Raw genomic sequence first — 26,038 nt, forward strand, 5'->3', positions numbered from 1 at the left:
TCTCAGGGGTAGCGCTTCAAGTTGGAGGGAGCTAGTCTTGGGGAAGCAGGCGGAGCCGAGGAAAGACAGGGGTGGGTAAGGTCTGGGCGTGGCCTCCACCAACCTCTTGGGCTTGTTGATCCAGCTCCTTGTCCATTCCTGCGACTTTGACCCTGACCGCCTAACCTTAACCCGCTGACCCTGACCTGACGTTGACACTCCTGAACTTCATCCCCTCTGCCCCTAGGGATCCTATGGAGGGTGTGCATCCCACGCTGGGGCTTCGCGCTGGAACACGTGGCCCCAGGCAGGTCACGCTGGACCCAGAGGCCGGATCCCCAAGAGCAGCTGTGGAGCGGAGATAGGCTCCTGCGAAGGGACCTCGGGGGCCCTCAAGTCTGTAGGAGGGAGTGGAAGCCCAGAGTTGGGCTTTGCCGATTCTTAACCTGCAAAGTTTCACCAATCCCCCACTCCACGCCTCAGTTTCTCCCTCTCGAGTTCCAATATGGCTTATGGGAAGCTATCCGCAGGACAGGAGTTTCGCGGTGCTGCTCTCTTCTCACACCTCCAACCTACCGGGAGCGGGTCCCAGAGGGTCTGCGGCTTCCCGCGCGCGCACACGCACGTCCAGACCCCGGCTCTCGCTCCGCCTCACCTTCCCGAGTTCCCGGGCTCAGCCAGCTCCTGCTCCGGTTCGCCGCCGGCGCCACCTCAAAAGGCTGTGGGTACCCAGGAGCGGAGCGCCGCGGGAGCGCTGGGCGCTGGGGTGCGGTGGGGCGGAGAGGGCATCGAGGATTAGACGTTGGGAAGCACTTCCCCACCTCTGCGAAAGGTAGACACGGCGGAACCAAGCAAGTCAGTCTCTCCCGAGCGTTTGGGGTGTATACGCCACTGCGGAGAGGCATATGGATGGACCAGATGACCTCCCGCGCCCGTCCCCCCTCCCCCGACTCCCCGGAGTTTTTAGCTCCCCCAAGGCTGCGCCACCCACGCAACCCCCAGCGCGCCTCCCCGGCAGGCGGGTTTCGAAAAGTGAGATGGGAAGGACATAGCGGTTGCTGCGCCGTCGCCTCCCAGGTTGCCCTTTCGCCGAATCCGGGCACAGAGTTGTGCAAATGAGGCCGGGTTCATTTGCATTTCATGCTAATGAGCAGATCCCTTAAGTGCCTTTCTCTCCTGGCGGGAGTCTCTGCTCTCATTCTGCGTGTGCCCAGCCAGTCTTGAACTCGCTGCGGTCTTCTGGGAGAGGGACCTATTTACATGGTTGGCTCCACTGTCTGACACCTTCTTCCCTCCCGCCGGTCCTCAGTCTGCCAGGTCGGCCTGCCTTTCTGGACAGGGTTAAGAGGCCCTAGGAAAAGTAGTGACTCTTATCATCTCCTTTTTGCAAAGGGGAAAATGAGGCCAGAGAGGCTTGCCCAGCCCAACGGTCGTTTCCTGGTAGTCAGCAGGCCCTACACCTTCATTTATCATCCAGGCCACCCCCATCTCTGGTCTAAACTCTGTTCTAGCACATACGCAGAAAGGAGGGCAGATACACGCACCATTTGGGCAAACTGAGACCCACATTTACTTCCCTGGGCTAGAATCCTGGTGTGACCTGCCACCTAAGGCATCCTGGTCTCTGTGCGGGGCACCAGGGGATTCTGACATCCTTGTCAGATACGCTCACTATTAGCCCAAGTGGGGGAAGGGAGAGAAGAGGCAGAACCCACAGATAAGGCAAAGAAAGCCCTGACACCATCTTTAACTCCCACCTCCAAGCCTCAGCTGTGACATCACCTCCTCAGAGCAGCCTTCTTTCAGCAAGTATTGCAGTGCTTAAGTGCCAACATACTGAGGACACAGTTCTGAGCCAGACAAGAGTCTGGAACGTCATAGCATTTTGCCTGGGCTGGTATTATATGTTTATGTTTGTAGTAGTTAAATGATTGTCTCCTCCTCTAGGCTCTATGTTTCTCTCCTGAGGGTAGGGGCTATGTCCATTTTGTTTACCAGGACCTAATCCAGTGTTTGGCACATAGTAGGTACTTAATGGATCTGTTAGATGAATGAATAACCGCAGGCAGGGAGAGGAAATGAGAGGGGGGAAAAAGAATCCCTTCCTTTGATCCTCCATTTCCCAGCAAAGAAGTTAGGCCTAAGTGCTGTCTAAGATCTCTCTGGGTTTAAGGGAATGCCCCCCCATATAGGTCCTGCTTCAGCAGCCCTCTCCCCTCTCCACTGCCCTCACACCTGGCTGGCTTCCTCAGGAACTGAGATAATGTTCCCATCTGCGATGCTCTCTGCTAAGCGATGATACATTGTCCTATTTAGTCAACTTGCCGCCTTGGGAGTTGGGTGGTGGTTGTCCCATTTTTTAGATAAGGAAACCGAGGCTCAGAGAGATGAAATTACTTAAGTGACTTCCCAAACCATGAGACCCTGTCTCCAATGACCCTGGCCCACAGCTTATCCAGGACAGTCCTGCCAGCAGAGCAAGGAGCATAGCCAAGAGGGACCCACACAGGGAAGAGAGGCTGCAGACTTAAAATCCCACATGTGAGCAAGAATTATGTTCAGCTTTGACCTCTTTAGAAAATGCAAGCACTCCCCAGAGAACTAACCCTTTAAGGCCCTAACTCCTTCCTCTGAACCCATGTATAAAATCCCAGTGTCAGGTGTATGCCTGGTACCAGCAGAAGAGAAAAAGGAGACACAGAGCAGAAGGAAGAATGGAAGGAGGAGCAGAATATACCAAATACATCCTCCCTCACGGCTGTACCGACACCTCCTGGGGGTAGAGGAAGCCTGAGTAGTTTTCACTGTACCCTTAAGGCCCCAGAAAGACCCAGATGTATTGGGTGGCCTCAGGCCAGTCTCTTACCTGCTCTGGGCTTTAGGTATCTTTATTCATATGAGGCCAAAGGTATCTGCCTTGCCACCTCATTCATCAGGGTCAATGGGACTAGAGACACAAGCGGACTTTGCAAACTGCCTAGACCTTTCCAAAGCCAAGGCTGGGGCTGCCAAAAAGGCCACCTGCTCTCCTCCACCCTCCACCCTCCCTCCTCACTGCCCCCAGACCAGGCTCTACTTGCCCAGCCCTCAGATTTCCTGGCAAGGCTGAACAGGCTCCAGCCAGAAAGAGGACAGCTGACCTTGTTGGCCGGAGCGCTAATCCTCTCCAGATGGGCTGGTGGCTTGCACCAAGGGCTACCCAGATAAAACCTGGTCCCAGTGACCATGTGTGGCTGTGTGTAACCATGTCCAGGGAGTGGCCAAGGTCCTCAGTGGACCTTGGAGTGACTCAGTCCAGTCTCTCAGCTCTTTCCTGCCCCACTCCTCCCCAGTGCAGGCATCCCCACAACCAGTGGTCCCATTTGGGTCTTGCGTCCAGCAGCCTCTTCTGGCTATCTGTACTGCTTTGCTCTGGGGCTACGAGGGTACCCAGGCTCAGCAGAGCCCTGAAGGTCTGGGGTAGAGGGGCATCTCCATCCCCTCCTTCCTGCCTGTCAGCCCCACCACCCTATACCTGCCCTTCCCAAAACACACTTCCTAGTCCCCTCCCCACAGTGGAAGCTCAGTGGGGTTTCTGGGGCCTGTGAAGAGGTCGGTGCCAAGAACAGTACTTGTGCGCATTTCCTAACGTTGAAGGGACAGGAGGTCACAGGAAGGCACTTACTTTCCCTGCAGCAGGAAGGACTCAGATTTGGAGGAGGACTTCCAATCCAACAGATGTGAAAAATGAAAGCGAACTCTTTCCCTGGCCTGGCTTGTGTACACGCAGCGGGATGAACAATATAACCTCCCGTGGGAAGGCTTTGGCTCCATCCTAGTGAGGCTGGGGGCTGGAGGGATACCCCAAAAGAAATGTCCTTGGTCCTGATAACAGCATTTCTCACTATGTACCTGAGCATATGTAAATGTTGCCATTTCATGAAAAATAAAAATTCATGTAAAACATCTTTCCCAGCTTAAAACAGGAGACAGTGGGAAGGGGAAGGCAGGCCCCTTGTTTAACCCTCTCAGAGCAAGGATTGGCCTTTCCCCCTCCTGGACAAGTCCGTACCCGCACCCCCACTCCTGGCAGTAATTACTGGTCCCCTGACCTCAGTTTCACTCAGGCTGCAATGGCTGGAGGTGGGATCAGCCTGGTGACCTCTGAAGGTGCAGGAGGAAGGCGAGAAGGGCAGAGGGGTCAGCTAGGGGCTCCCAGAGGAAGGGGCCCTGGGCTGCTGGTTCCCAGGCTGGAGCCCAAGGCTCCTCTCTCACAAGCAAAGCCGAGGCCCTGAGGTTACCACGGGACGCTGTTAGGTTTATTCCAGGGTGAGTTGGTGCCCATGGCGGGGGCGCAGTGAGGATGGCCAAGGTCACATGGTGACAGGGTGCCCAGGGATGGCTGCAGGCTCTGCAGGGTCCTGCAGGGCCCAGTCTCTGGTCAGTGGGGGAGCTCCGCCTCCTGCCCCAGCCCCAGCCCTAGAGGGGCAAGGTAGTCACTGATGCAACAGTTTTCGCAATTCGCTAGGCTCGGTGATAGGCATGGAACAGGCTTGATTCTCACACACATAGGCGGTGGCTCTATCTTCTAGCCGTCGCAAAGTATTCAGAAAGGGCAGTTGGCGGGACAGGAAGCTTGAGGGGTCCCCGTTGGCCAAAATCAGCACCTGGGGTAGCAACAGACGAAAGAGGGTCACCTGGGGCTGCTGGGATCCTGGCAAGGCTCACTGGAGGGGTTTTTCTCCCCAGGCCTTCAGAGAAGGAGACATTGGGTAGCAGAGGAGGGGAGGTGGGGCTGGGCTCACAGGTGCGAACCTTGTTAGGGATGTAGATGGAGTGGACACACTGCACCAGAGCCTTGGTGTCCTTGGCCTGGGGGTCTCCGCAGATGACGATCTGGCCACAACAGAAAGGTAACTCCAGTGTTAGGTGCAGGGGGCTGGACCAGACCTACCAGGGCTTGCCTATCCTCCCTCCATCCCCACTATATGCCTAAGAAAGAATGGTACTCAACTCAGCATCCCCCAGACCAGCTGCCAGGAGGCTGCCTCAGATTCACTGCTCAGCGAGTGGGAACACACACACACACACACACACACACACACACACACAGGTAAACCTTAACATGGGGCACATGCACGCAGACAGGCAAGCACACACTGGAAAACACTCACACGCAGAAAGGCAGACACACAGTCACGCTCCCCCAGATGTGCACACATAGCAATAATGCACATAGGGACACACATGCAGATAAGCATATACCTGCACACACACCGGCAGACTCAGCTACACGAATACACAGAGACATACAGAGAAACACTTCACCAACCACAGGGACACACCAACCCCAGGGACCCCTGCCTCCTGCCCCCTACTCTGAGAGCCCCAGTCACAAGCACTCGCGGAGGCTCCTGCCTGTGCCACAGACCTGTCTCAGACGCACACGCACAGCCTCCTCCCCCTGCACTGAGCAGCCCTACAGACGTTCTGAGGAGACATGTGCACACTCCCTCCTAGACGGCCACACACTCATAGACCTGAGCTCTGGGGCACAGCCCTAGGAGCCCCACCCCATGTGTCCCTTCCCCACTGTGGCCCCAGCTCCCCCACCCACCCAGGCTCCCAGCCCAATTGCCCTGACATTCCCCCCACACCTGCTTGAGGGTCAGCTGGTGAGCTGAGAGGGCTCGGACCATCTCAGGCAATGCCACGGGGACACGGCGCATGCGCTCAGAGAAGGCAGTCAGCAGGCACACACACTTGTCCAGCCAGTCCTTGTGTCCCGTGAAGCCGTGCAGCCGAAGCAGATTGTGGGCCGACACGGAGTTGGCACTAGGCTCTGCGCCATCCTGGTCTGCAGGGGGCAGGGGGGTGGGGGCCATGAGGGAGGGTCGCTGGGTCCCAGGACCCTGCCCCGGGACTATGGCCCGGGAGGCCGGGATGGAGAAGAGTCCCTCTCAACCCACCCTGGCGCAGGTCTGAGTGGAATGCCAGCACCGGCAGTTATAGATCCCTCACTCTCACACGTGCCTACGACATTCCCTTGCCCCTGGCTGAACTGTTGGTCCCTCCGCTTCCCCATCTCAGTCCCCCATCCTTCTTGTTCCTCCCTCCCTCTCTCTCACCTCCCATTTCTAATTCCTCCATAAGACTGCCAGGTCTGTAGCCAGAATAGACCCAAATCCTTTCACTTCTCCCATCTCACATTTCTCTCTTGTCTGGGCCTTCACCAGCACTTGCCTGGACTGAATGTCATTAACAGCCTCCTAACTGGTCTCCCTGTTTCCCCTGCCCCATCCCTTCTCCACCATCAGCCAGAGTGACATTCTCAGATCCAACCAGAGCAGGTAACAATCCCCTGCAAACCATTCAGGGCCTTCCACTCCTTTTCATGCCTACAAGACCCTGCAGGGAGCTCGCCCTTACACATACGCTGGCCTCTGCCCCCCGCCCCCATCTTCCATAGCACAGGCCGCCCCCTCCCGGGTGTCTCAGGTTGTTCTCTCTGACTGAAATCCCTCCCCACACATTAAGAAACTGAAGCTCTAAAATATAACAAGACCAACCCAAGGTCACTTGGTTAACGAGTGGTGGTGATGTGAGCACAGGAGGGCCTGGACCCTGCCCATGCCAGCTCTTCACCACCACACTGAGCTTACACCTCCCCCAGGGAACACCAAGTCCCAGTTGAGTCCAGGAAACCAGGCCAGCTCTGCACCCCCTACTGACCGTCCTTCAGACGCAGGGGCAGGCCAGCCCCCAGCTCAGCCTCACTGCAGAAGTAGCCGCCACCCCGAGAGTCCCAGAAGAGCCTGTCCTGTGTGTCCTGAAGCCGCAGAGCCCACTCGAGCCACGCACTCTCCAGCGAGGCCTCGTACAGGTCCAGCAGGCCCCTCACTACGAAGGCGTAGTCCTCCAGGAAGCCCCAGCAGGGTGGGTTGCTGGAGGGACAAGCATCGGGGAAGGGAGAGGAAGGCTTTCCCAGAGGAGGCCCCTTTCACATATTCTTTCATTTAACCCCCAAAATCTCTCTCTCTGGTGGGTCCCATTAGCCTATTTCCCGGATGAACAAGTGGGTCCAAGGAGGTCGACAGTTTACAGCGGGCAGATGGTAGAGCCAGGATTGGACTCTACCCGGCGGGGAGGAGACAGGCAGAGATAGGCCTGGGGTGCCCCGGGAGACAAGCTTTCCCTGGCTGCCCAGCCCCCCACCTGTGTTCCAGGGTCCCCCCAGAGCCTGCGTAGCAGGTCCTCATCAGGCGGCCACTGGAAACGTCAAACATGTGCCGCTTCAGGAACTTGGCACCATTGGTGGCGTAGTTGATCAGCCTCTCCATGCCCAGGACAGCCCCAGCTACAGCATAACCAGACACCATCAGTCCTGGAGGGAGGAGACACAGGTAGCTGTGAGAAGCTGGCCAGGGTCTTCCAGGTGTTTCCCCCACTAACGCCCCTCTCCCAAGGCCAAGTGCCTCTCTGGAGCAATGCAGTGAACAGGTAGGACCTGGGCTCCAGCACCAGGCAGGGCTGGGCTCCTGGCCCCTGGGCATGACCTAGGGCAAGTTACTTAAATTCTCTTAGCCTCAGTTCACTCATTTGCAAATTGAGACAATAAACCTGACAAAGGAAGAATTAATATTCAGCAAGTGCCTGACACACAAAAGGGGCTTTGCAAAGGATAACTCTATAAATTGGGTCCGGCCACAGACACAGCTGCCCCACCGTTCCAGGCAGTCAGCATTTTGCTGTCCAGGTGCGGCTTCGGCCGATGTTTCCGGGCCTGGAAGAGCTTCTCCAGCCCTGTATTGAGCAAGGTCCGTACAGCCTCCACTTCCAGGCCAAAGCGAGCAGCGGTCAACTCCAGTGAATACCGGACAGTCAGCACGTTTTGACCCTGCAGCTCCCCCTTGGGGTCCTGAGGAAAACAGCCCTTGTCCATGACTCCACTCACCTGCCTGTCTGCCAGTCTGGCTTCAGGACCCCTCCCGCAGCCCCAGGAGTCCTCACCTGACTGGGGCTAATGTTGCCGGCCTCCGTGAGCCCATAGTGCTTCATGAAGAGCTGGCCTGAGGTCAGTGGCTCGCTGGCGCCCAGCACAGGCTCTGAGAGCAGCTGCTGGACCTCTTTGACCGTCCACACATAGAAGGCGCCCTCTTTGGGTCGCATGCCCCGCTCTGGGGGTGAGTCCGCGTCCTCTGCACTGTAGAAGCCTCCAGACTGTGGGGAGGGAAGAGTTGGCTGGCCCCAACCTTGCAGGCAATGGAGGCCCCAAGCCCTCCCGCAGCCAGGCCCTCCTGCCTCAGTGGACACACACCCGGTGACTCAGGCTCCGAGCTACGTACTGCAGGATGCCTTTGGCAACGTCTGAATAGAACTCGTCACCAGAGATCTGAGGAGGAGGAAGGAGGTCCTGTCAACAGAGGTCCCTGGGGCAGCCCAGGTACGGGGAGCAGTTAACATTTTCCCAGGAGGGTTGGGAGGGAGCATGGGTACCGGGCATGTGGGAAGGGGTTAGGGACGAAGTCAAGACAGAGTCACAAGTCACCAGGAAGGCCCTGGGAGGGGCAGCCATGGTGGGAAGACAGGCTGGGGTTCGGGGTCACCTGGTAGGCCTGTGAATAAGCCACCACGAGCTGCCCCTGGTCATACAGCATCTTCTCGAAGTGGGGGACATGCCACTGGCGGTCCGTGGAGTAGCGGTGGAAGCCCTAAACCATGTGGCACAGGGGGCTGGAAGCTGATCCCAGCCTCTGCCCCCACCCCACTGCCTCCTGCTGCTGCCCCCTCCAGGGAGTGCCTAGGCCCCTTTACCTGCCCCACGTGGTCTCGAATGCCCCCATTGGCCATCATTTTCAGGGTGTGCAAGGCCATCTGCTGGGCCCGAGAGCCATCTTGGGTGAGTCGATGATTGAGCCAGTAGGAGAACAGGAAGTTCAGGATTACTGTGGGAACCAAGGCACATGGGTGAGAGAATGGGTAGCGGGCTACAGACCTGGGTGGTCAGCAAGCCTCTGGCCAGGCTGGGGTTAGAAGTTCACTCAACAGACAGTCTCTCTGTCAGACTTGGGATCAGGAGGTCAATAGTCAACCCAGAGGACAGAAGATCGATACCAGGTCAGTGTCAGGGTCACTGCTAAGGCCAGAAGTCAGGTCTTCATTAGACAGTTACTGACAGGTTGGAGGCAAGGAGAACAGGAAGTTAACAACCAAGCCAGGGCTCAGAACATCATTGACCAGGACAGGCATCAGAAGGCCAGGCTGGGGTGGGGCAGGCATGGGGTGGGCACAGACCTGGCGTGGGGAACTTGGGGGCCTCAGCGAAGCCACCGTACTCCTCATCATAGCCCTCATCTAGCTGCTGGAAGCAGCGGCTGTTCATGGTGGCAGCGGAGGGTGGCACCTGGCGGTCACCCGTGCTGATCTCCGACCGGGCCAGCAGGGCTGTGGTGACACGCTGGCTATTTTCTAGCAAGGTATTCTTATTCTGTTTCCACTGTGTGAGGCAGGGGCAGACCTGGAGGTTAGCATGGGGTGGGGGCGACCTTGTTCCCTCGCTTTTGACGCCTGCCCTCCTCCCTGATGCACACCCACCTGCTCCCGTATTCTCAGCAACACTGTGCGGAAGCCAACTCGAGTCAAGCCATCCTCAGGGGGGAAATAGGTGCCCCCCACAAAGGGCTGGAGGTTGGGAGTCAACCACACACTCATGGGCCAGCCCCCACCACTGCTGGTGGCCTGGTGGAGAGAGGGCAAAGGTGAGGGGAGTGGCCCCCTGTGCATGGGCAATCACCCCCCCCCCCATAGGAAGACCACTCACCTGCACAAAGGTCATATACACCTTGTCCACATCTGGCCGCTCTTCCCGGTCCACCTTCACACTGATAAAGTCCTCATTAAGCAGGCGGCCAATCTCCTCATTCTGGAAGGACTCCTCCTCCATCATGTGGCACCAGTGGCAGGTAGAGTACCCCACTAGAATGGGGCCATGGGACCAGTGACTGGTCAGAGGGGTGTCAACCAAGGGGCCCCAGCTGGACTGAAGAGGCCCTGACCTCTGGTCTCCAGGGAGGCCCCCAGGCAAAGAAAACCTTCCACCTATCCACCACCACTCCGCTCCCTCTATCCCAGGGAAGGTGGGTGCATTACCTGAAAGGAAAATTGGCTTGTTTTCTTTCCTGGCCTTGTCGAAGGCTTCCTGTCCCCAGGGGTACCTAGGTCCAGCAGGGTCAGGCATCACTCACTAGCTTGGGTTGTAGGAGGTGCAGAGAGCCCAGCTGCCCCAGGAAGGGCATCAGGAGAGGTACTCACCAGTCCACCGGGTTGTAGGCATGTTGTTGGAGGTATGGTGACTTCTCATTGATCAAGCGATTGGGGACCCTCTGGGGTGTGGACTGGGAGCAGTTGGTGCGGCTTCCCTTTCCTCCAGCAGGCATGGGCACTGAACTACTGACCGTCACACTTCGGTCCTTGTCCCGGGAGGAGCTACCCCTGGCATGGGCAGGTGGGTCAGGCCAGGGGTCTAACGCCCACCCCCTCAGAGGCCCACTCCACCCCACCCTCCTTCTGGCACCCCTCCCGGAACACCCTGCTCCCAGCCTAACACACCTTTCTGAACCACGGGGGAGACCGTGGCCTTTGTGCTCCCCCTTGTGTTTTTGGGGGGGTGAAGAAAAGTGGCTCATTGGGGGCTCCCTGCCAGGTTAGTCTCCCCCAACCTCTTGGACCTGGCGGTGGGAAGGATGATGACTGTGAGGTCAGAGTGAGTCACAGTGGGCAGAATGGTCGTTTAGGCTCCATTCTCTCCTCCTAACTGGGCCCCTCCCCAGGCTTGTGGCACTCTCTGGCATGCCTGGGTGTGTCATCTGAGCAGGAAGGCCACCCGCTGCTGGTCAGGGCAAGAAAAGTTGGGTCTGGACTGGACCAGGTGAGAGGCAATGAGAGGAAAATTAACACAGGGGACTTTCTCACTCAGCATGAATCTTCTGTGGGGCCAGGTTCTATGCCAGACCCCCTGGACCCTCAGGTTAACAGAAACTGACCCTGATCTCTGGGGGCTCAACCTGGGAGGGTGGCGCTGCCGGGCAGGCCTAAATAATAATAGGTTCTGCAGCAATAAGGCCAGCCCAGGATGCTGTTGGATAAAGACCCCCTCTCCCAGCACTGGGGTTCAAGGAAGGCCTCCTGGAGGTGATGTCAGAACAGAGTCCCAGAGTGGAGGGAGGGAAGGAGGGCCGGAGGGCACTCCTGCCTGATCTTGGTCGCAGGAGCGTACTGGGAGGGCAGGGTGGGGTCAGGTATGAGGGGGTGTCCTGTCAGGCACTGAGGACCAGCGCCCGGATGCCCAGCCCTGGGGCCCCGCCGGCGCAGGGCGCGCCGCAGCGGCCCAATCGCCCGCCAGTACCTGCGGCTCACGGAGAGGCCTGGCCCAGAGCGGGGCAGCAGGAGGCAACGGCACAGCCTGGCCCACGCGCCCAGCATGGCTGCTCCAGGCCACCGGACTTGGCGCCGCCTACTGGGAGGGAAGGCGGGAGGCCGCGAGGGGCCGGCCCGGACACCGACCCAACAGCGGGCGGGCCCTAGCGGAGACTTTGGACCAGTGGCTGGTCTACGAGCGCCACGCGGTGGCTGAGCGCGGGATTGCAGACCGTACAACCCGAGCTTGGGAGGACCCCGGTCTGTGCACAAATTGGGCGTGCTCAACTGGACCTAAACTAGCTGCCTGAGGGAGAATCACCCTCATGAGAACAAGGAAGACTGTGAAGATACCAGGGCCATGGAATGACAGAGGCTGGGCCCACATCTTCCAACTCTTACCCATTTTACAAATGAAAAGGGAGGCCGGAGCAGAAGGTATGGCTTGTCCAATCCCATCCAGCCAGTGAGCTTTGCCTATGCGCCGCTTCCCCATCTCAAGGTCCTGTTCGAATCCCACACATTCCAGGAAACCTCCCGTGACTAACAATGACGAGCCAACTTTATGTCCTATGATATACTTTACACACTTGTCTCATTTGCTACATTCTGCCAATATTTATTGAGTGCCCACTGCCTGCCAGACACTGCTAGGTACAATGGTGGCCAGACACTCTGCCAGGCTCCTGCCCTTGTGTTGCTCAGTCTGCTGAGGGAGGTAGACGCTAATCCAACAGCCATACAAATGAATGTACAACCACCCACTGTGAGCAGTGGCATGACTAAGTATAACAAGGAACACTGGTCTGGTGGGAGAGATGGGGGAAGGCTTCCCTGAGGAAATCCCATTTGTGTAGCAGCCTTCAAGAGGATGGAATCTGGAGAGGGAGTGGGGGTGGGGGTGCTACTGGGGAAGCAGGAGGAACAGATGTGCAAAGGCCCTGTGGCATCACAGTGAGTCAGGGCTGAGGCAGTGCAGGAGGCAGACCTGGCTGCAGGACAAAACAAAGGAAAGAGAGTTGGTAGACGAGGTTGAGGTTGGGTGGGGAGGACAGGGTCTTGGAGGGACTCATGAACTGTGAGAAGTAGTTCTGGTTATTGATGAGAGCAGAAGAAAGCTATTAAGCTATTGAAGAGCTTTAGTCAGGGGAGTGACCCTGTATTTTAGAAAGTTCCCTCTGTTTTCCTGGTGGAGAATGGACTGGAAAGGGTCAAGAGCGGCAGCAGGAGTGGTTAGGCCATAGCAGGACCAGGGGAGATGGTGGAGGTCTACACCAGGTGGAGGTAGACAAAGGGGATGGGCTTGAGGTCTGTAGAGGAGGAAACATCACCATGATTGGCGGTGAGGAAGAAGATGTCAAGGGTGCTTTGCAGAGTGGGACTTGTGCTGGATGGTGGGACCATTTGCTGAGGGTGGCACAGGGAGTGGCTCGGGTGGGGGTTCATTTTTGGGTATGTTGGTTTGAGGCGCCATTTGGATATACATATGAAGATGACAAGGCTTTGGAATGCAGAGGAGGTTGGTGGGAGAGAGGACTTGGTGTGGAGACAGTGCGAGCATGGGAGATGATCCTGGAACCTGCAGCAAGAGGGGAAAAGCAGGCTCAGGACTGGGCTCAGGGACTGCTGGAGTGCACCCATGAAAGACATGCAGAGGAAACAGCCAGAATGTCAAGGGAAAACCAGGAAAGGGTGGTGCCCCAGAGGCAAAGGGACAGAGAGTTTCAAGGAGGGTATCATGGTCAGACTCCAGGGATGGCAACTGGGATGGGACAAAGAAAGGTCCACTGGTTTCAACAACATGGAGGCTATTGATTGGCTTGGCAGATGGTGTTCCAGTGAGGTGAAGCTATCAGCAGAGGCTGGTGGAGTGCGTTGAGGATGGAGGGGAAAGAAAGGGGACAGAGAGAGATAGGATGGACACTTGATGAGAAGGGAAAGACACTTTCAAGATGGATGAGGCTAATTATGACAAATCAACGGGAAGGATTCAGTTGAGAGAAGACGATTAATGATATGGCGATCTCTGAGAAGGTGGAGGTGGGATAGCAAAAGGGTTAACAGGCCGGGCAGGAAGGTCTGGTGGGTGTTCCCTGGAAGAAATGAGGGTAAGAACAGATAATAGGAAGATTGCCTTGAATGTGGAGGAATTTGGGGTGCTGACAACCCCCAAAGTGTGACCATGGATGAGGGTAGCTGACAGATCAGGGGGTGGCAAGGTCATCCTCTTGGACAATGGTGTCACATGGGATTGAGCAAGACCTGGGTGAGAAGACTGTGAGCTAAGACTGAAGCATGGCAAGAATGAGGCGGAACACAGCCCTAGACAGGGAGGAGGTAGGACAGCCCAGTGGCTCCAGCGTCTAAGGAGAGGTCTTACAGGAGGAAGGTGGCTGGAAGCAGCTATGGGGGGCAAGGCTACCAACCTCTTTTTTGTGGGAATCAAAACAGCACCCATTGGGAGAGAGGGTCAGGGAAGCAGTGTCTGCAGAGAGAGCCAGTTTAGAGGAGGGCCCAAGTAGGGGAGGGGTGAAGGATGGGTCAGTGACCAAGGATGGAGACGCCCTTATTTGTGCAGCAGGAGACAGATAAGTACTGGACTCTGGGCAGTGCCTGGCAAACCAGGAATGAGGGGGTATGGTAGGTTCATTCCTCATGGTTAGTCTCTGAAGAGGGTGGACCCAGGGCCAAATGGACAGTGGCCTGGGAGGAGCCACATAGCAACCTCATAAGGAAGGAACTCTTGTTCCCATTTGACAAGGAAACAGAGGCAGAGTCATAGAGAGGTTAAGTAATTTACTCCTGGTCAGGAAGCATAACCACTTATTACTAAGTGATTATTATTATTAAGTGCAAACCTTGGAGCAGAGTTTTGAACTATTTGGTCTGACTCCTTACTAGGTGCTCTTGTCCATCCTGCCTTTAACAGCCAAGGTGGGACTCCCTCCCTCCAAAACAGCAAAGCAGCTCCTTTCCCCATCCCACCCCCTTTAGGAAGGAGAGCAGCATTGTGTTTGTCCCCCCCCCACCAACTTTGGTATTTCTGGCCTATACAAGGCCATTTTCCCCCAGAGCTCCAAAAGGGGGTGGGGCTGGCAGCAGGCTGCCGGCAGCACCAGACCCTGAGCACTGAGGACACATCAGTGTCCGGTGGTCCAGTGGTTGGAGAGCACTGAGTAGAAAAAGAGGGAGGGTGACCATGGTGGCCCACAGGATGAGGTACTAGGCCCTGCCCCTTCCCTTGGTTTCACAGACTCCACATAAACTTGCAGAAGGGGTCAGGCCCCCTCTGCATGACTGGGATTGAGTTAATTGCCAGCCCTGGAGGAGAGGAGGGTAAAGCCAGATTTAAGGTGACTTAAAACAAAGAAGCATGGAGGCTCCTGTACCTGGCTTGCCTGCCCCACTGAGTTCTGAGCTACTGGAGGCTATAGGTTTAGCAATTCTTGGTTCCCTCCCAGGTGAGTCCAGCACTTTGTTCACAGTCAGTCAATATTTGCGAATTAAACCTGCTGCACAGCCTGGGAGTGCAAAGCTGTGAAGCCAGACTATCTGACTCTGAATCCTAGCCCCACTCCATGCTAGTTTTGTGACTTTGAGCATGCCATTTAACCTCTCTGAGCCTCAGTTTCATCACCTATAAAATGGGAACAGGGCCAAGGGCTTTGCACTTGGTTTAATGCTCTGCTGGCTCTATTTTGAAATTCTTAACCCAACTTTGAACAAGAGGCCCCGCATTTTCATTTTGCACTGGACCCCACAAATTAGCCAGTACTGAATGGGAGTAATATTATTATCTACCTCAGAGAGTTGTTGCAAGGGTTAAATGAAATAATCTGTCTAAAGTGCTTAGCACGGAGAGTGTGCAATAAATGGGAACAACTGCCTATTGTTCCTTGCTATTAGATCATCCCCAGCGCCTATGTGTGATAAATGAATGAAATGATCGAATGAGTGAGAGCGTGGGGAGCATCTGGAAGCGAAGGTGCCAGGCTGAGGTGGTTGTGTGGGAAGTGGGAGCATTTTTGTGCCCCACATTGTGGAGCAGTTGTTCCCATGGCAGCCGGTCATTCGCGCTGTGGTCCAGACCAGGCTGCCACGTCCCGTAAAAAGTCCATTTGGGGAGAGCTGAGGCCATGGGTTCAGCTCTTTATTACGGCGGCGTGCTCTCGGTCCCAGGGAAGTCCTCAGTCTCTAGCTCCTGAAACTGCCAAGAGTCTGCGGAGGCCACGACCAGCATCCGTGCAGGCCTCGGGGCGGAGTCTCAGCAGTTCTGGGCTTCCCCGGACGGGCTCTGGATGGAAGCCCCGCCCCGCCGAGGGCCTAGGGAGGCGGGTCCAGCGCGGTCTGCGCCGGGGGCGGGGCTTCGCGCGCATGCGCTGGGTACCCAGGGCCAGGCGGTTCTCAGAGGAAGGGGTTGGTTCCAGCTTGTGCGGCGGGGTGGAGCGGCCCGGCAGATCCCGACGTGGGCAGTAACGGCGGCGGCAGGCTGGCGGGCGGCGGCGTGAAGGCGCCGGCCCGCGGGAAGACGCTGACCGAGGCGGGGAGGGTCATGCCGGCCGGCACGCTGCTGAGTGGGAGGGGCAGGGAGGCGCTGTAGGTCATGGAGCCCAAGGGCGCACCGATTGGCCCGCCAACCGCCAGGCCGAGCGCCGGCGACCCGGTGCGCATCTGGTTCAGGCTTGGCCTCCCTTGCTCGACCCCGCCAAACGGGTTGGTGGGGGATGGAACGCTGAGATCTGCAGAACAAGAGTGGGTGGGGGGTTTGAAGCGGGCCGGGGACATAACCCTAAAACGGGAGGGAGACAAGATCTGGCGTCTTAGAAAGAGGGAAGAAGAGTAATCTAGTTCAGTGGCTGGGCTCTGAAAGGAGGGACAGAGAGAGAGAGAGAGACCAGTGTTGAGAGCTGGCAGGGACTAGGAGGTGTCCTACCTGTCAGGAAGGGGTTCCGGGTCTTTGCAGCCTGGGGTGCCTTGACTAAGGAGTCAAGGTTGACCAAGGAGGAGGCTGAGGGGCCCAGGAAAGACTCAGGAGTGCGAGCTCGGGCCTCCTTGCTGGGCTGGGTTAGTGCTTCCTCCACTACACCCAAGTCAAAGACATCTGGCTCCTTGGTGCCATTTTGCTTGGAACTGGGGATGGGGTCTCCAAACAGGTCCAGCTCTGGAATAGAAATGATAGAATGCATGAGTAGGGAGTCAGGTCACACTGCGGGAGGAAGAGGGCAGAGCCAGCTTCGTGTGCACCTCTTACTCCTCAGAGCTGCATCATCCCCTGCCTCCTGCTTACCCACAGGACTGCTGGATTTCCCAGAGGGCAGGGCCTGGGCACCCTCCAGCCCCTCCTTGGTGTCTGTGGATACTGGAGGTTTGGCAAACGGGTCAAAGGTTGAGGTACCACCTAGAGCTAGCCAAGGAAGAAAAAGATGAGGTGGGTTGGCAAAAAAGGCAGGCACTGGACTGAGCCCTTTCCAGGCAAGCAGCCCTCCTAACAGAGACAGAATCTGTTGTCCCTTGGTCCTGGAGAGAGGGGTACCCAGAAGTCCTCTAGCCCCTCACCCACATCCTCTGGCCCTTCACTTACCAGGTGTGGTGGAGGTCTCCACCAAGGTCCCCCAAGGGTCAGCCCCAGTGTTGAGTTTGTGGTGGGGGGAGTTCTGTGCCCAGGGGTCTGTGGAGGTGGGTCTGTCAGGCAGCACTGGGGTCCGGCCCCAGGGCTCAGAGGAGGAGAGTGTAGGGGGCAGGTCCCACGGCTGGCTTCGGGACAGGATACTTCCCGAGGGGACTGGAGACCAGGGGTCTGCAGAAGGCCCCCAGGAGGCGCCAATGGGCTCTGTGTTGGGTCTAAGACCTGGAATGGGAACAACACAGACATGACCCCGGGCTCACCCTTACCCCCAGTCCAGGGCCTTCCCAGTTACCCAGACCAAGTTGGGAGGCCAGAGGACCCATTTCACAGATGGGATGCCGACTCAGAACCACCCAGCAAGCTGGAGCTCATATTCAGCATGGGCAGCTCAAGCTACTTTCCCAGTCAGGGATGGACTGGGGCAGGAAAGCCAGGGTGACCGGGGCAACAAAAGCACATTTCTGAGATCGTTTCCCATGAGACTTAGGCTCAGAGCTTAGGATCAGAGACATGAGTGACTTGACCAGTGGCCCTGAGCGGTGGAGGGGAAGGGGTGCCAGCAAGTGACCAGGAAGAAAGGGGCTCTCTGAGGCCAGCCTGGGAGGCTCTTGCAGCCCTGCATGCCCACCTGGGATGTCCCATGGGTCAGCAGAGCAGTGTGTGGAGGGCGGGGCCGGGGCAGGCGCGAAGATGTCTGCCAAGTCCAGGATGGAGGACTGTGGAGGGGAGAGGCAGCCATGGCTCAGAGGAGGTGGGACCCAGAGGAAGAGTGGGCCCTGATCTGTCATTCTGACTCCAGTTCATTCTCTCTTCCATTCATTCCATAAGTATCTAGTAATGATCCCATACCTCTGCATAGTGCTTTCCAGTTTATAAAATGTTTCCTCATCCATTCAGTGTCTGATTTTCCTAACAACCCTGTGTAGTAGGTAGGGAAGGTGGTGGTGTACCCATTTTACAGATATGCCAGCTGAGGCCCAGAGAAAGGAAACAATTTGCCTGACGTCAGCCAGGGAGAGGCAAAGCTGGGCTAGAACCCAGGTCTGCCTGACCCCTTCCTCAGCTGTCCTGCTCAGCACATTAGTGGGAAGGCAGATTTTACAAGAAGCCTACCTCTGTCAGTGTCTAAGTGAAACTGGCTACAGTGAACATGGGCAGAAAGAGGACAGAGACACCCCCGGGGTAGAATGGACAGCTTTGGAGGGTGGCCTTGCTCCTAGAAACTACCTGCTTCCCACTCTTGGAAAGCATACATATGAGCCCAGGATGTTTTCAGCACCGTATGCCTGGGTCCACGCCCAGTCTCGGGCCACAGCATCACAATCCTAGCATGTCAGAGCTGGAACTGTCCAACAAGCCCACCGCACAGGTGAGGAAACAGGCCAAGACTGAAGTGCCCAACTCAATAAAGTCGCAGCAAATCCAGAACCCAACCTAGGGGTCTCGGATCAGGATTCTTTGCATCCCATTTTGCCATCAGCTCTGTCACCAGCCCATGTAGTATGGGACCAGGGCTGCTACACACCCACCCCCATTTTCACTGAATAAACACGTAAGTAGCACTAACTATATACCAAGCACTGTTCTGTCCTCTACAAACATGAACTCAGTTCGTCTCCCAGGCTCTGCCTGCCCGCGCACCCCAGCCCCCTCCCTACCTGGCTGGTTTTCAGCTTCTCCTCCTTTCTCTCTCCTCTCTCGGGCTCTGTGTCCCGCCGACAGGGGACTCCTGCCCCAGCACCATTGGCCATGGGGGAATCATCTCCCCGCCAGGATCTCACCTCCTGCGGAAGGCACAGATGAATAAGGAGAGCATGGGCAGCTCAAGTTGGACTTGCAGGGACCTGAGCTGAGTTGAGAAGAGGGCAGGGTGGGAGGCGGCGAGGCACAGCAGAACCACCAGGTGAAGCGGGAGGAGCCTGCTTAGTGCCCGTGTAGCACCTGCACCAGCACCAGCACCTCCACCAGCACCAGCACCAGCACCAGCATGGAGGCTCGGCCCACTACCTTCTCGTGCTCCTGCTGGCTCAGGCGCAGAGCCAGCTGCAGCTGCAGGTCCTCATCCCTGTGGGAGGCTGGGGGGACTGGCTGCGAGGGAGGAAGACAGGGGTGAACTTGGCCCAGCCCTCCCACTCCTGAACGGGGACAGGGGTAGAGAGAGAAATGCCCATCCCAGACAGCAAGGTGGGTGTGGCCTTCTCCCTGTCCAGATCCAAGATGCAGTTTAAAACTCAAGATTGATCCTTTTCTTCTGGGTTCCTTGCGTCTCCCAAGCCCTGCTATGTGAGGACCAGCTGCTTTCTGTCTGGTCTGTCTGCATCCATGAAGGTGATGGCACAGAGAATGATAGCATAGGGGCTGTCCCTGCCCCCCAAAAAGGTAGCGGGGGGGTGGGGGTAGTGGCAACACGTCTCTGTCTCCTCCTAAGAAGGTTTGTCAGCACACTCATCCTCTTCCCATCCATTAGGTGGCAGCAGGCCCATATGACACTCCTCTAGCCCCAACCCACTACACCCAGTCTTTTCCAGGCCCCGCCAGAGAGTACAGGAGGCAGGGAGGTGGTCCCTGCTGAGACAATACCAGGGACACACAGACCCTGTGCTGTCCTTGGGAGCAAGACTAGAGCTTTAGGGCCCAGGGTAGGGGAACCTAAGCATCAGGGTGCGGTGCATCCAGGCACCTCTCCCTCCTCCAGTCCCTTCTCCATGTCACCCCCAGCCGAGCTGTGGGGTCTCCCAGGCTGCCCTAAGAGGGGCCTCACCTTCTCAGCCTCCTCACGGCTCATTGCCAGGGCCAGCTGCAGCTGAAGCTCCTCTTCTCCTGATGTCTGGGGCCGGGCCTGCTCCAGGTCTGAGGTGTAGCGTGGGGATGAGGAGGAAGCTGTAATGACCATTAGGACGTCTATAACCACACTGGTGCCCACAGGCTTTCACACCCCTTCCCCTCCAGTAGGCGAAGGCTCAGAGTGGGAAACGGGACCAGAACAACAGGCAGCTGCAGGCCCCAGGGGCCAGGCTGTGTACTTGGCACTTTCTGTTAGGTTTTCCATTCCACCCCATAAAGATTCCAATCCCTCCTTTACAGATTCGCAAACAGCTCTGAGGGAGGGGCGCCTGGCCAGAGTCCTGCATCGAGACTTGAACCCAGGTCCCCTGACTGCAGCCCCTGATTCTTCCAGCTGGGACCCCTTTCAGCCTGGGGTTAAGTGGGGTGGGAGGGCAAGAGGCTCCAATCAATCAAGGTCACATCTCCCAGCCCACGGCACACTGTCAAGGGCTTTATGAAAGGGGGACCATTCTGAGTATCCGTCAGATCAGGGAAGCCCCACCAGAGTGAGGAAGAGAGTCAAGAACTGCTCACCAGCCACCCCCATTTTCAAAGCCACTGCCCTCGCGTTGGGGGATTATGGGGAATGCCACTGATGGCGCACCATGTGCCATGTGTCTGGGCGCAGGGCCAAGGACATTCCTGGACCTGATCTCATTAATTCTCATATCAAACAATCGAGGTAGATAAGACTATCCCTACTGTATAGATGGGAAACTGAGGTTCAGAGAGGTTGTTCTCCAGATCACACAGCCTAGAAGGGGCAGAGTAAGGAATGCTACTGGACTCCAGAGCCTATGCTTCTATCACCACACCGTCCTGCCTGACAGCGAATTAACAATAATAAAAAATGCACGAGGATATTACTGTTTATGCTAACTTGTTGAGCACCTACTGTGTTCAGGGCAGTGTGCCTTGAACTTGACATTCCTTATTCTCACTGAATCCCTATGACATCCCTCTGAGGTCACAGAGCCAGAACTGGAACTCAGGCTGCCTCCCAGTCCCCAGTCACACTCCCAGCGCTCACTCACAGTTGTATGAGGACGGGGAACCCTTCGAGCGGCCGTAGTCCTCGCCATGGCGGCGGCTGAAGCCCAGCTGCCCGCTGCCCATGGCCATGCCCTCCAGTGCCATGCGCTCCTTGGTCTTGAGGGCGTGGGTCCGCTCCTGCCGGAGTCGCTCCTCATCCTTGAGCAGGGCCATCACCTGTTTGACCTTCTCGCGCACGTTGACGCCCTGGTCCTTGCCATCACGATCGATGTACTGGAAGTCCTTGAGCGTCTGGATGGTGAAGAGGTTCTCGCGGCACTGGTGGGCCACCCGCTCGGAGCCTGTCTTGAGCAGGTAGTCCAGCAGTGTTAGCGCCTTGTACACATGCCTCCAATTCTTGCCACTGTCATTGAGCCGCCGCCACAGCATGCCCATGACCTCAGCAAAGGCTACCGTGTTGAAGGTCAGGTCAGCAATCTCTGACATGAGCGAGCTGGGCGGGCCCCAGGGGTCATTGCTGGTGGCCTCTCGCACCTTGATTTCTGCTTCTGAGTAGTTGTGCACGATGTTTTTCACCTGGCGCCGCAGCGCTGAGGTCGTCATGGCTGGAGACTTGGAGATGGATGCCCCCCGCCCCAGCCGGAGGTGGAGGGCTGAGGGCCACCGTCGTCGTCGCGAGGTCACGGTTTCCAAGGATGGGCCGCCGTGCTCTCAGCAGGGCGGCTGCGTCCTTGGGTTCCACATGGGTCTAAGGAAGAGAGGTTCTGGAACTCAGGGGCCATGGCCCACTTCACTGGCCACTTAGTCACCAACTTAAGGCCTGGCCAGAGCGTCCCACTGCCAGGAACAGCCTTTAGCAGGCACTTTTTAATTTTTCTTATTTTATTTATTATTCAGGCACATCAAGCTTTGCATGCTCATTTATCTTCATCATCACACTACAAAGATACTATTATTATTATCTCCATTTATAGGGGGGAAAGTGAGGTTTAGGGAAGGATTAAATGGGAAGTGGGGAGCCAGGCTTAACTCAGGCAGACATAGTCCTTGCCTTAGTGAGGGACAGTGATACCCAGGAATGCCTGCTTGCCTAGCTTCTGCTTGGCTACCTCTCCCATTTCCGCCAGGATCTAGCTTCCAACTTCTCAGTCCTCACTTTCTTCTCAGATTGTTAATTTTGTAGCTTGATTCATTCAATGCCTATTTCCTGGGGCTTTCTCTGAGCCAAGCCCTATGGCAGGCACAGGGCACATGTCCTGGTACACCCATGTCCAACAGAGAGAATACAGACAATCGTAGCCCAGTGTGGGAGTACAGAGGCGCACAGGAGTACCCAAGCTAGGAAAATCAGGGGAAACTTCCCAGAGGAGGTGACGGCTGAGTTGAGACCAGAGATCTGAAGGGAAGAGAGAGGAGGAGTGAACCAGTAAGTTGAGGAGGGACAGATCAGAGGGAATACTGTGAGCTGAGCCAGGTGAGAGAGGAAAGGGCACTGGAGATAGCTGCCTCTCAAAGAAATCTAGCCAGCACCACCCACTTGTACACATAAGCACACCGAAAACAGAGAGGGGATGTGGCCTGCCCACAGTCACACAGTATGTAGGCGGCAGAGCTGGGACTAACACCTAGGTCTCCGGAAGACTAATCCAATACTCATTGTCAGTGTCACCAGTTTTGTAATAAATTCATCTGATTGCTTTACTATCTCAGCCCCACCTTCTCAGCCAGAATGTAAGCTCATTGTGGGTAGGGCCAGTCTGGGCTCCCCAACCCCCAAGGTCCAGGACACATGACAGACCTCTGATACCCCAGCTATGGGGGGGTGGGGGTGGGAAGGGTGGTTAGGGCCAGCCTGATGTCTTCCCCACAGCCCCAAGACCAGGCCATCTGCTGTAAGCACATCTAGGCCCAAGACAGAGAAATGTTCTCCCACGGCTCTACCAGAAACGCAAACTGGAGTACCCCTGCCATCATCATTCCTTTGGAATGGGTACACACACAACACATACACACACACACACACACACACACACACACACACACACACACACACACTGGCTGGACCTGCAGAGCCGCCCCTCTACTTCACCAATGAACCCCCACCAACACCAACACCCAGAGACTGCACCTCTCAGCTCTACCCTGAGAACTCAGCAGGAGTCAGAAGGAATTTGTCTTACTCCCCTCTTTGCCCCCCCCAAATTTGACTCTCCCTCCACCCAGTTCTGTCAACACACAGGGGTCAGTTCAGATGGGCCGGCAGTTTTGTTCAGGGCACAGGTACCTGGGAGAGCTTCACCCTGGGTGAGAGGGATGGAGAGTTCTGGCTGAAAGCGCTGCCTACCTTGCCTGTTGTCTTTCCGTCCAGCCGGTGGCAGGTCTTCTGTGGGGATGTCACAGCCAACACTAGTTTAACTCCTGTCCTCCCCCTCACTAGTGACTCAGACCTGTCTTTACCTCTCTAACCGGTGGGCTGGAAGGTGGCAAGAGTCAAGATGGAAAATCATTGTGCCCCAAAGCCTGCCCCGGGTGCATGCCCCTCCCAGTGCTGGCCACTGAAACCAGCAGAACCAGTCAGGCATCGTGACTCCAGCAGGAGCTCTACTTGGCCCTCCAGCCCGGCCTGGGGTAGTGGGAGGGGCCCTCCATGTGGGCCCTGCAGCCCTGCCTGGATTTTTCTCCTGGAAGGTGGGCATGGAAGAGCCTTCTCTGCATACCTTGGCCAGAGGTGGGGGAAGGGAGGGATCAGAAATACCTGAAGTCAGAGGGGGACAAGGCAGGGAGGAAGAGGGGGTAGGGTGAAGCCCAGGGAACACTGAGGGGAGGGAGGAGGAAAGGAAGGAACGCAGGAGGGAGCGGCTGGGAGCGCTGCCAGCGGTGTTACAAGCAAAGGGTTTTATCGAACACAATATGCCCAGAAATAAAAGGGAGTGAAACAGAAACCCAGCAGCCGATAAGGCGGCAGTGGTGGCGGCAGCGGCAGCCCTGGCAGCCGGGTATGGAATTACTGCAGTGACCTTGAGCCAGACCCTGTCAGGTGGAGGGAAGGACACTGAGAAGACAGGGCCCAAGAGGCCAATTCAGAGATGGGGAGAGAGGGCAGGAGAGGCAGGAGGCTGGAGGGCACGGGGTTGGGGGATGCAGGAGGGAAGAATCTGCTGGGGGAGAAGGGAGAAGGCCCAGTGGGGTGGGACGGGTTTGGGGAGGGTGGTATCAGCACTGTCCTATACACAGAGTTCCAAAGAGAACTTGGGGGTGGGGGGTGGGAGGCTACCCTTCTCAGGGCCCAGAGGACTGGGGGAACTGTAAGGATTAAGGAAGCAGATGGCATCCCCAGAGTGGGGGTTCAAAGAGACAGAAAGAACCCAGATATGTCCAGTCACGTGTGCGAGTTTGTCCAAAGTCTGTGTGTACCGCAGGAGCCCACACCCCCTCCCAAACTCTGCTAAGGCAGCCAGGGCCCCTGCCCCCAGCAGGTCCAGCAGGAGCTGTGGGGGTGTGGCCGTGCCCTAACTCTTGCTGCTGGAGGAACAGGGGCGTGCACTCTGGCTCTAAGCTTATGTCAGCCCTGAGGAAGCTGTGTGCTGGGGCCATGGAGTGGGGCAGGGGGCTGCCTGACGCCAGAGGTGCCTCAGGGGCTGAGCAGAAGGGGTCAGTAGAGATGAACAGGAGTCTGGGGGGAATGTCACCAAAGATGCTAGTCTCAGGATGGGGAGTAAAGCCCCCCAGTCGTCCTTCCTGGGGGCAGCAGGGAGGGAGGGGCTGCAGGCAAGAGGGACCCTTGAGGCAATAAGCCCACTCTCCCACCCTGCCCTCCTTGGCCCTCTCCCTGGAACGTGGGAGGGAGACTAAGCCCCAAGCCTTCCATACCGGTGTCAGGGCTGCCAGGGAGGGGCCAGCTTACCTCCGATGCAGGCTCCCTTGGCCCCCGCCCCGGGACCACGAGCAGCCTCTGCAGTGACCCTCCGACCTGCGCAGCACGGGCACGGCACAGCTTCGGGAGCGCCCCCAGAGCCATCCACCACAGACTCTCGACTAGGAGACCCACCTTCTCCCAGGAGGCACAGACCCCTCACACGGGTGGCGGCAGGGTCCCCAGGACGGGCTGCAGCTCTACCTCTTGTCCGCCGGTCTCTTGGATGCCCAGCCGGCAGGCAGTACTCAGGAGGAAAGTTGCTCAGCTGGCCGGGCAGGTCTGCCTCAGCAGTAACAGGACACAGGAGGAAGCACAGGGCGTGTTAACCCCTTCCTGCTGGCCAGGCTGTCAGCACCCTCAGAGGTGGGAGGCTTGCCTGCAGGCTGTCCCCAGGAGGTGTAGATCCAGAGCTGAGTCCGGAGTCTGGGCTGACAGCCCACTCCCACCCTGCAGTGAGTTAACCCTTCCCTTGCCTCCTCAACAGGAAACAGGGCCAGATGGCTCCAACACCCACCCCACCCGTCCCCGCCCCCTCTGGGCCAGGAGGACCACTCTCAGAGGTGGCCCTTCTGTGAGCTCCGAGCCGGCCCCCTCAGCCACCTGACCGGCATCAGGACTCCAGGCACAGCCCCTCTTTGCCTCTCCAACACGAAGTACTCTGCTCTCACCCAACCACCTCCTCCCCTCTCAACAGGGAGGATGCCTGAGGCCTATGGGTCCTTATCAGAAGAATCAAATGGGTGGGAGACTGTGGCTACTCCCCTAGCCTCCTACTCACATCTCTGCTCCATCAGCACTTAAGGCAATAAGCCCACCATTGGCAAAGTTGATCTTCCGATGCTGGGAGGCTAGAGCCTACTCCACACAGGCAGCCTGGCCCAGGATGACGGTTACTGACAGAAAACAATTATGGTGCTGAGTTTCAGCTGACACTACCTTTCTTTCCAAGATCCATCTCTTCCCCACTTCACATTTCTCTCGGAGCAAGGGAGGGAGCATAAAGTCCAGAGGCTGGTTTTAAGGCAGAAAAATGGCTCAAAGAGGTCAGATGGTTTGATATGAGCAGGGGCAGGACGGACTGGAATCCAAAATAATAAGCTCTGGCCAGGGGCAAAGGGTTCCAGCCTCGCAGGGTTAAGAGTGTGGAGAGCATGAGCCTCAGATATGGAAGGGGCCCGTGGACCCAGCCGAAGTAGGAGCATCTCAGGAGCCAGGTCCCATGGGGTCTAGTTCTCCTAGTCTCATACTTGGTCATACTTGGTAATGACACTTGGGGAAGAGCTGCCTCCAGGAAGCCAAAAGTG

At 57.0% G+C, this 26,038-nt stretch overlaps 3 protein-coding genes across 7 annotated transcripts in view; all 3 read right to left on the bottom strand.

Moving 5' to 3' along the window:
• The window catches only part of CACNA1G (calcium voltage-gated channel subunit alpha1 G), a 64,645-nt gene extending 63,534 nt beyond the window's left edge, over positions 1-1,111 (bottom strand). The window contains exon 1 of the mRNA XM_088802187.1: positions 635-1,111. The gene's annotated coding sequence lies outside the window, so the exon portion shown is untranslated. The remainder of the gene's footprint in view (positions 1-634) is intronic.
• A 3,144-nt stretch (positions 1,112-4,255) lies between these two features.
• SPATA20 (spermatogenesis associated 20) lies at positions 4,256-11,528 on the bottom strand. The gene is made up of 16 exons (XM_019731021.3): positions 11,363-11,528; positions 10,270-10,449; positions 10,108-10,172; positions 9,779-9,933; positions 9,553-9,696; positions 9,253-9,454; positions 8,773-8,903; positions 8,565-8,669; positions 8,276-8,350; positions 7,969-8,178; positions 7,684-7,876; positions 7,174-7,342; positions 6,691-6,902; positions 5,616-5,815; positions 4,774-4,854; positions 4,256-4,625 (listed from the first exon to the last, which is right to left on the bottom strand). Exons 1-16 carry the CDS (start codon positions 11,437-11,439, stop codon positions 4,455-4,457), a joined length of 2,370 nt encoding a protein of 789 aa, XP_019586580.2. The 5' UTR covers positions 11,440-11,528; the 3' UTR covers positions 4,256-4,454.
• A 2,621-nt stretch (positions 11,529-14,149) lies between these two features.
• Positions 14,150-25,232, bottom strand: EPN3 (epsin 3). 5 transcript variants are annotated; one of them, XM_019730950.3, is made up of 10 exons: positions 24,723-25,232; positions 20,860-21,566; positions 19,761-19,849; positions 19,007-19,087; positions 18,658-18,783; positions 17,628-17,715; positions 16,955-17,221; positions 16,661-16,777; positions 16,307-16,534; positions 14,150-16,112 (listed from the first exon to the last, which is right to left on the bottom strand). In XM_019730950.3, exons 2-10 carry the CDS (start codon positions 21,419-21,421, stop codon positions 15,778-15,780), a joined length of 1,893 nt encoding a protein of 630 aa, XP_019586509.3. In that variant the 5' UTR covers positions 21,422-21,566; positions 24,723-25,232; the 3' UTR covers positions 14,150-15,777. The 5 variants fall into 5 exon arrangements, with proteins under 5 accessions (XP_019586509.3, XP_019586507.3, XP_019586508.3 ...); XM_019730948.3 differs by having other exon boundaries at positions 19,761-19,879; positions 24,723-25,230; XM_019730949.3 differs by lacking the exon at positions 24,723-25,232 and adding an exon at positions 23,163-24,673 and having other exon boundaries at positions 19,761-19,879.
• Between the last annotated feature and the right edge of the window lie 806 nt (positions 25,233-26,038).

The sequence above is a fragment of the Rhinolophus sinicus genome, chromosome 12 (genome assembly GCF_057876585.1).
Source record: "Rhinolophus sinicus isolate RSI-liver-muscle chromosome 12, RSI-T2T, whole genome shotgun sequence".
In the NCBI taxonomy this organism is placed as follows: Eukaryota; Metazoa; Chordata; class Mammalia; order Chiroptera; family Rhinolophidae; genus Rhinolophus; species Rhinolophus sinicus.

Coding starts and splice junctions, on each gene's coding strand:
- SPATA20 (XM_019731021.3), bottom strand. CDS start 11,439: ATGCTGGGCGCGTGGGCCAGGCTGTGCCGTTGCCTCCTGCTGCCCCGC. Junction 9,697..9,778: donor TGTATATGACCTTTGTGCAG/GTGAGTGGTCTT, acceptor TCTCTCCACCAG/GCCACCAGCAGTGGTGGGGG. Junction 9,455..9,552: donor TGCTGAGAATACGGGAGCAG/GTGGGTGTGCAT, acceptor TGCCTCACACAG/TGGAAACAGAATAAGAATAC.
- EPN3 (XM_019730948.3), bottom strand. CDS start 21,421: ATGACGACCTCAGCGCTGCGGCGCCAGGTGAAAAACATCGTGCACAAC. Junction 19,088..19,760: donor GCCGTGAGGAGGCTGAGAAG/GTGAGGCCCCTC, acceptor CCTCCCTCGCAG/CCAGTCCCCCCAGCCTCCCA. Junction 17,716..18,657: donor AGAAGCTGAAAACCAGCCAG/GTAGGGAGGGGG, acceptor TCCCCTCCACAG/TCCTCCATCCTGGACTTGGC.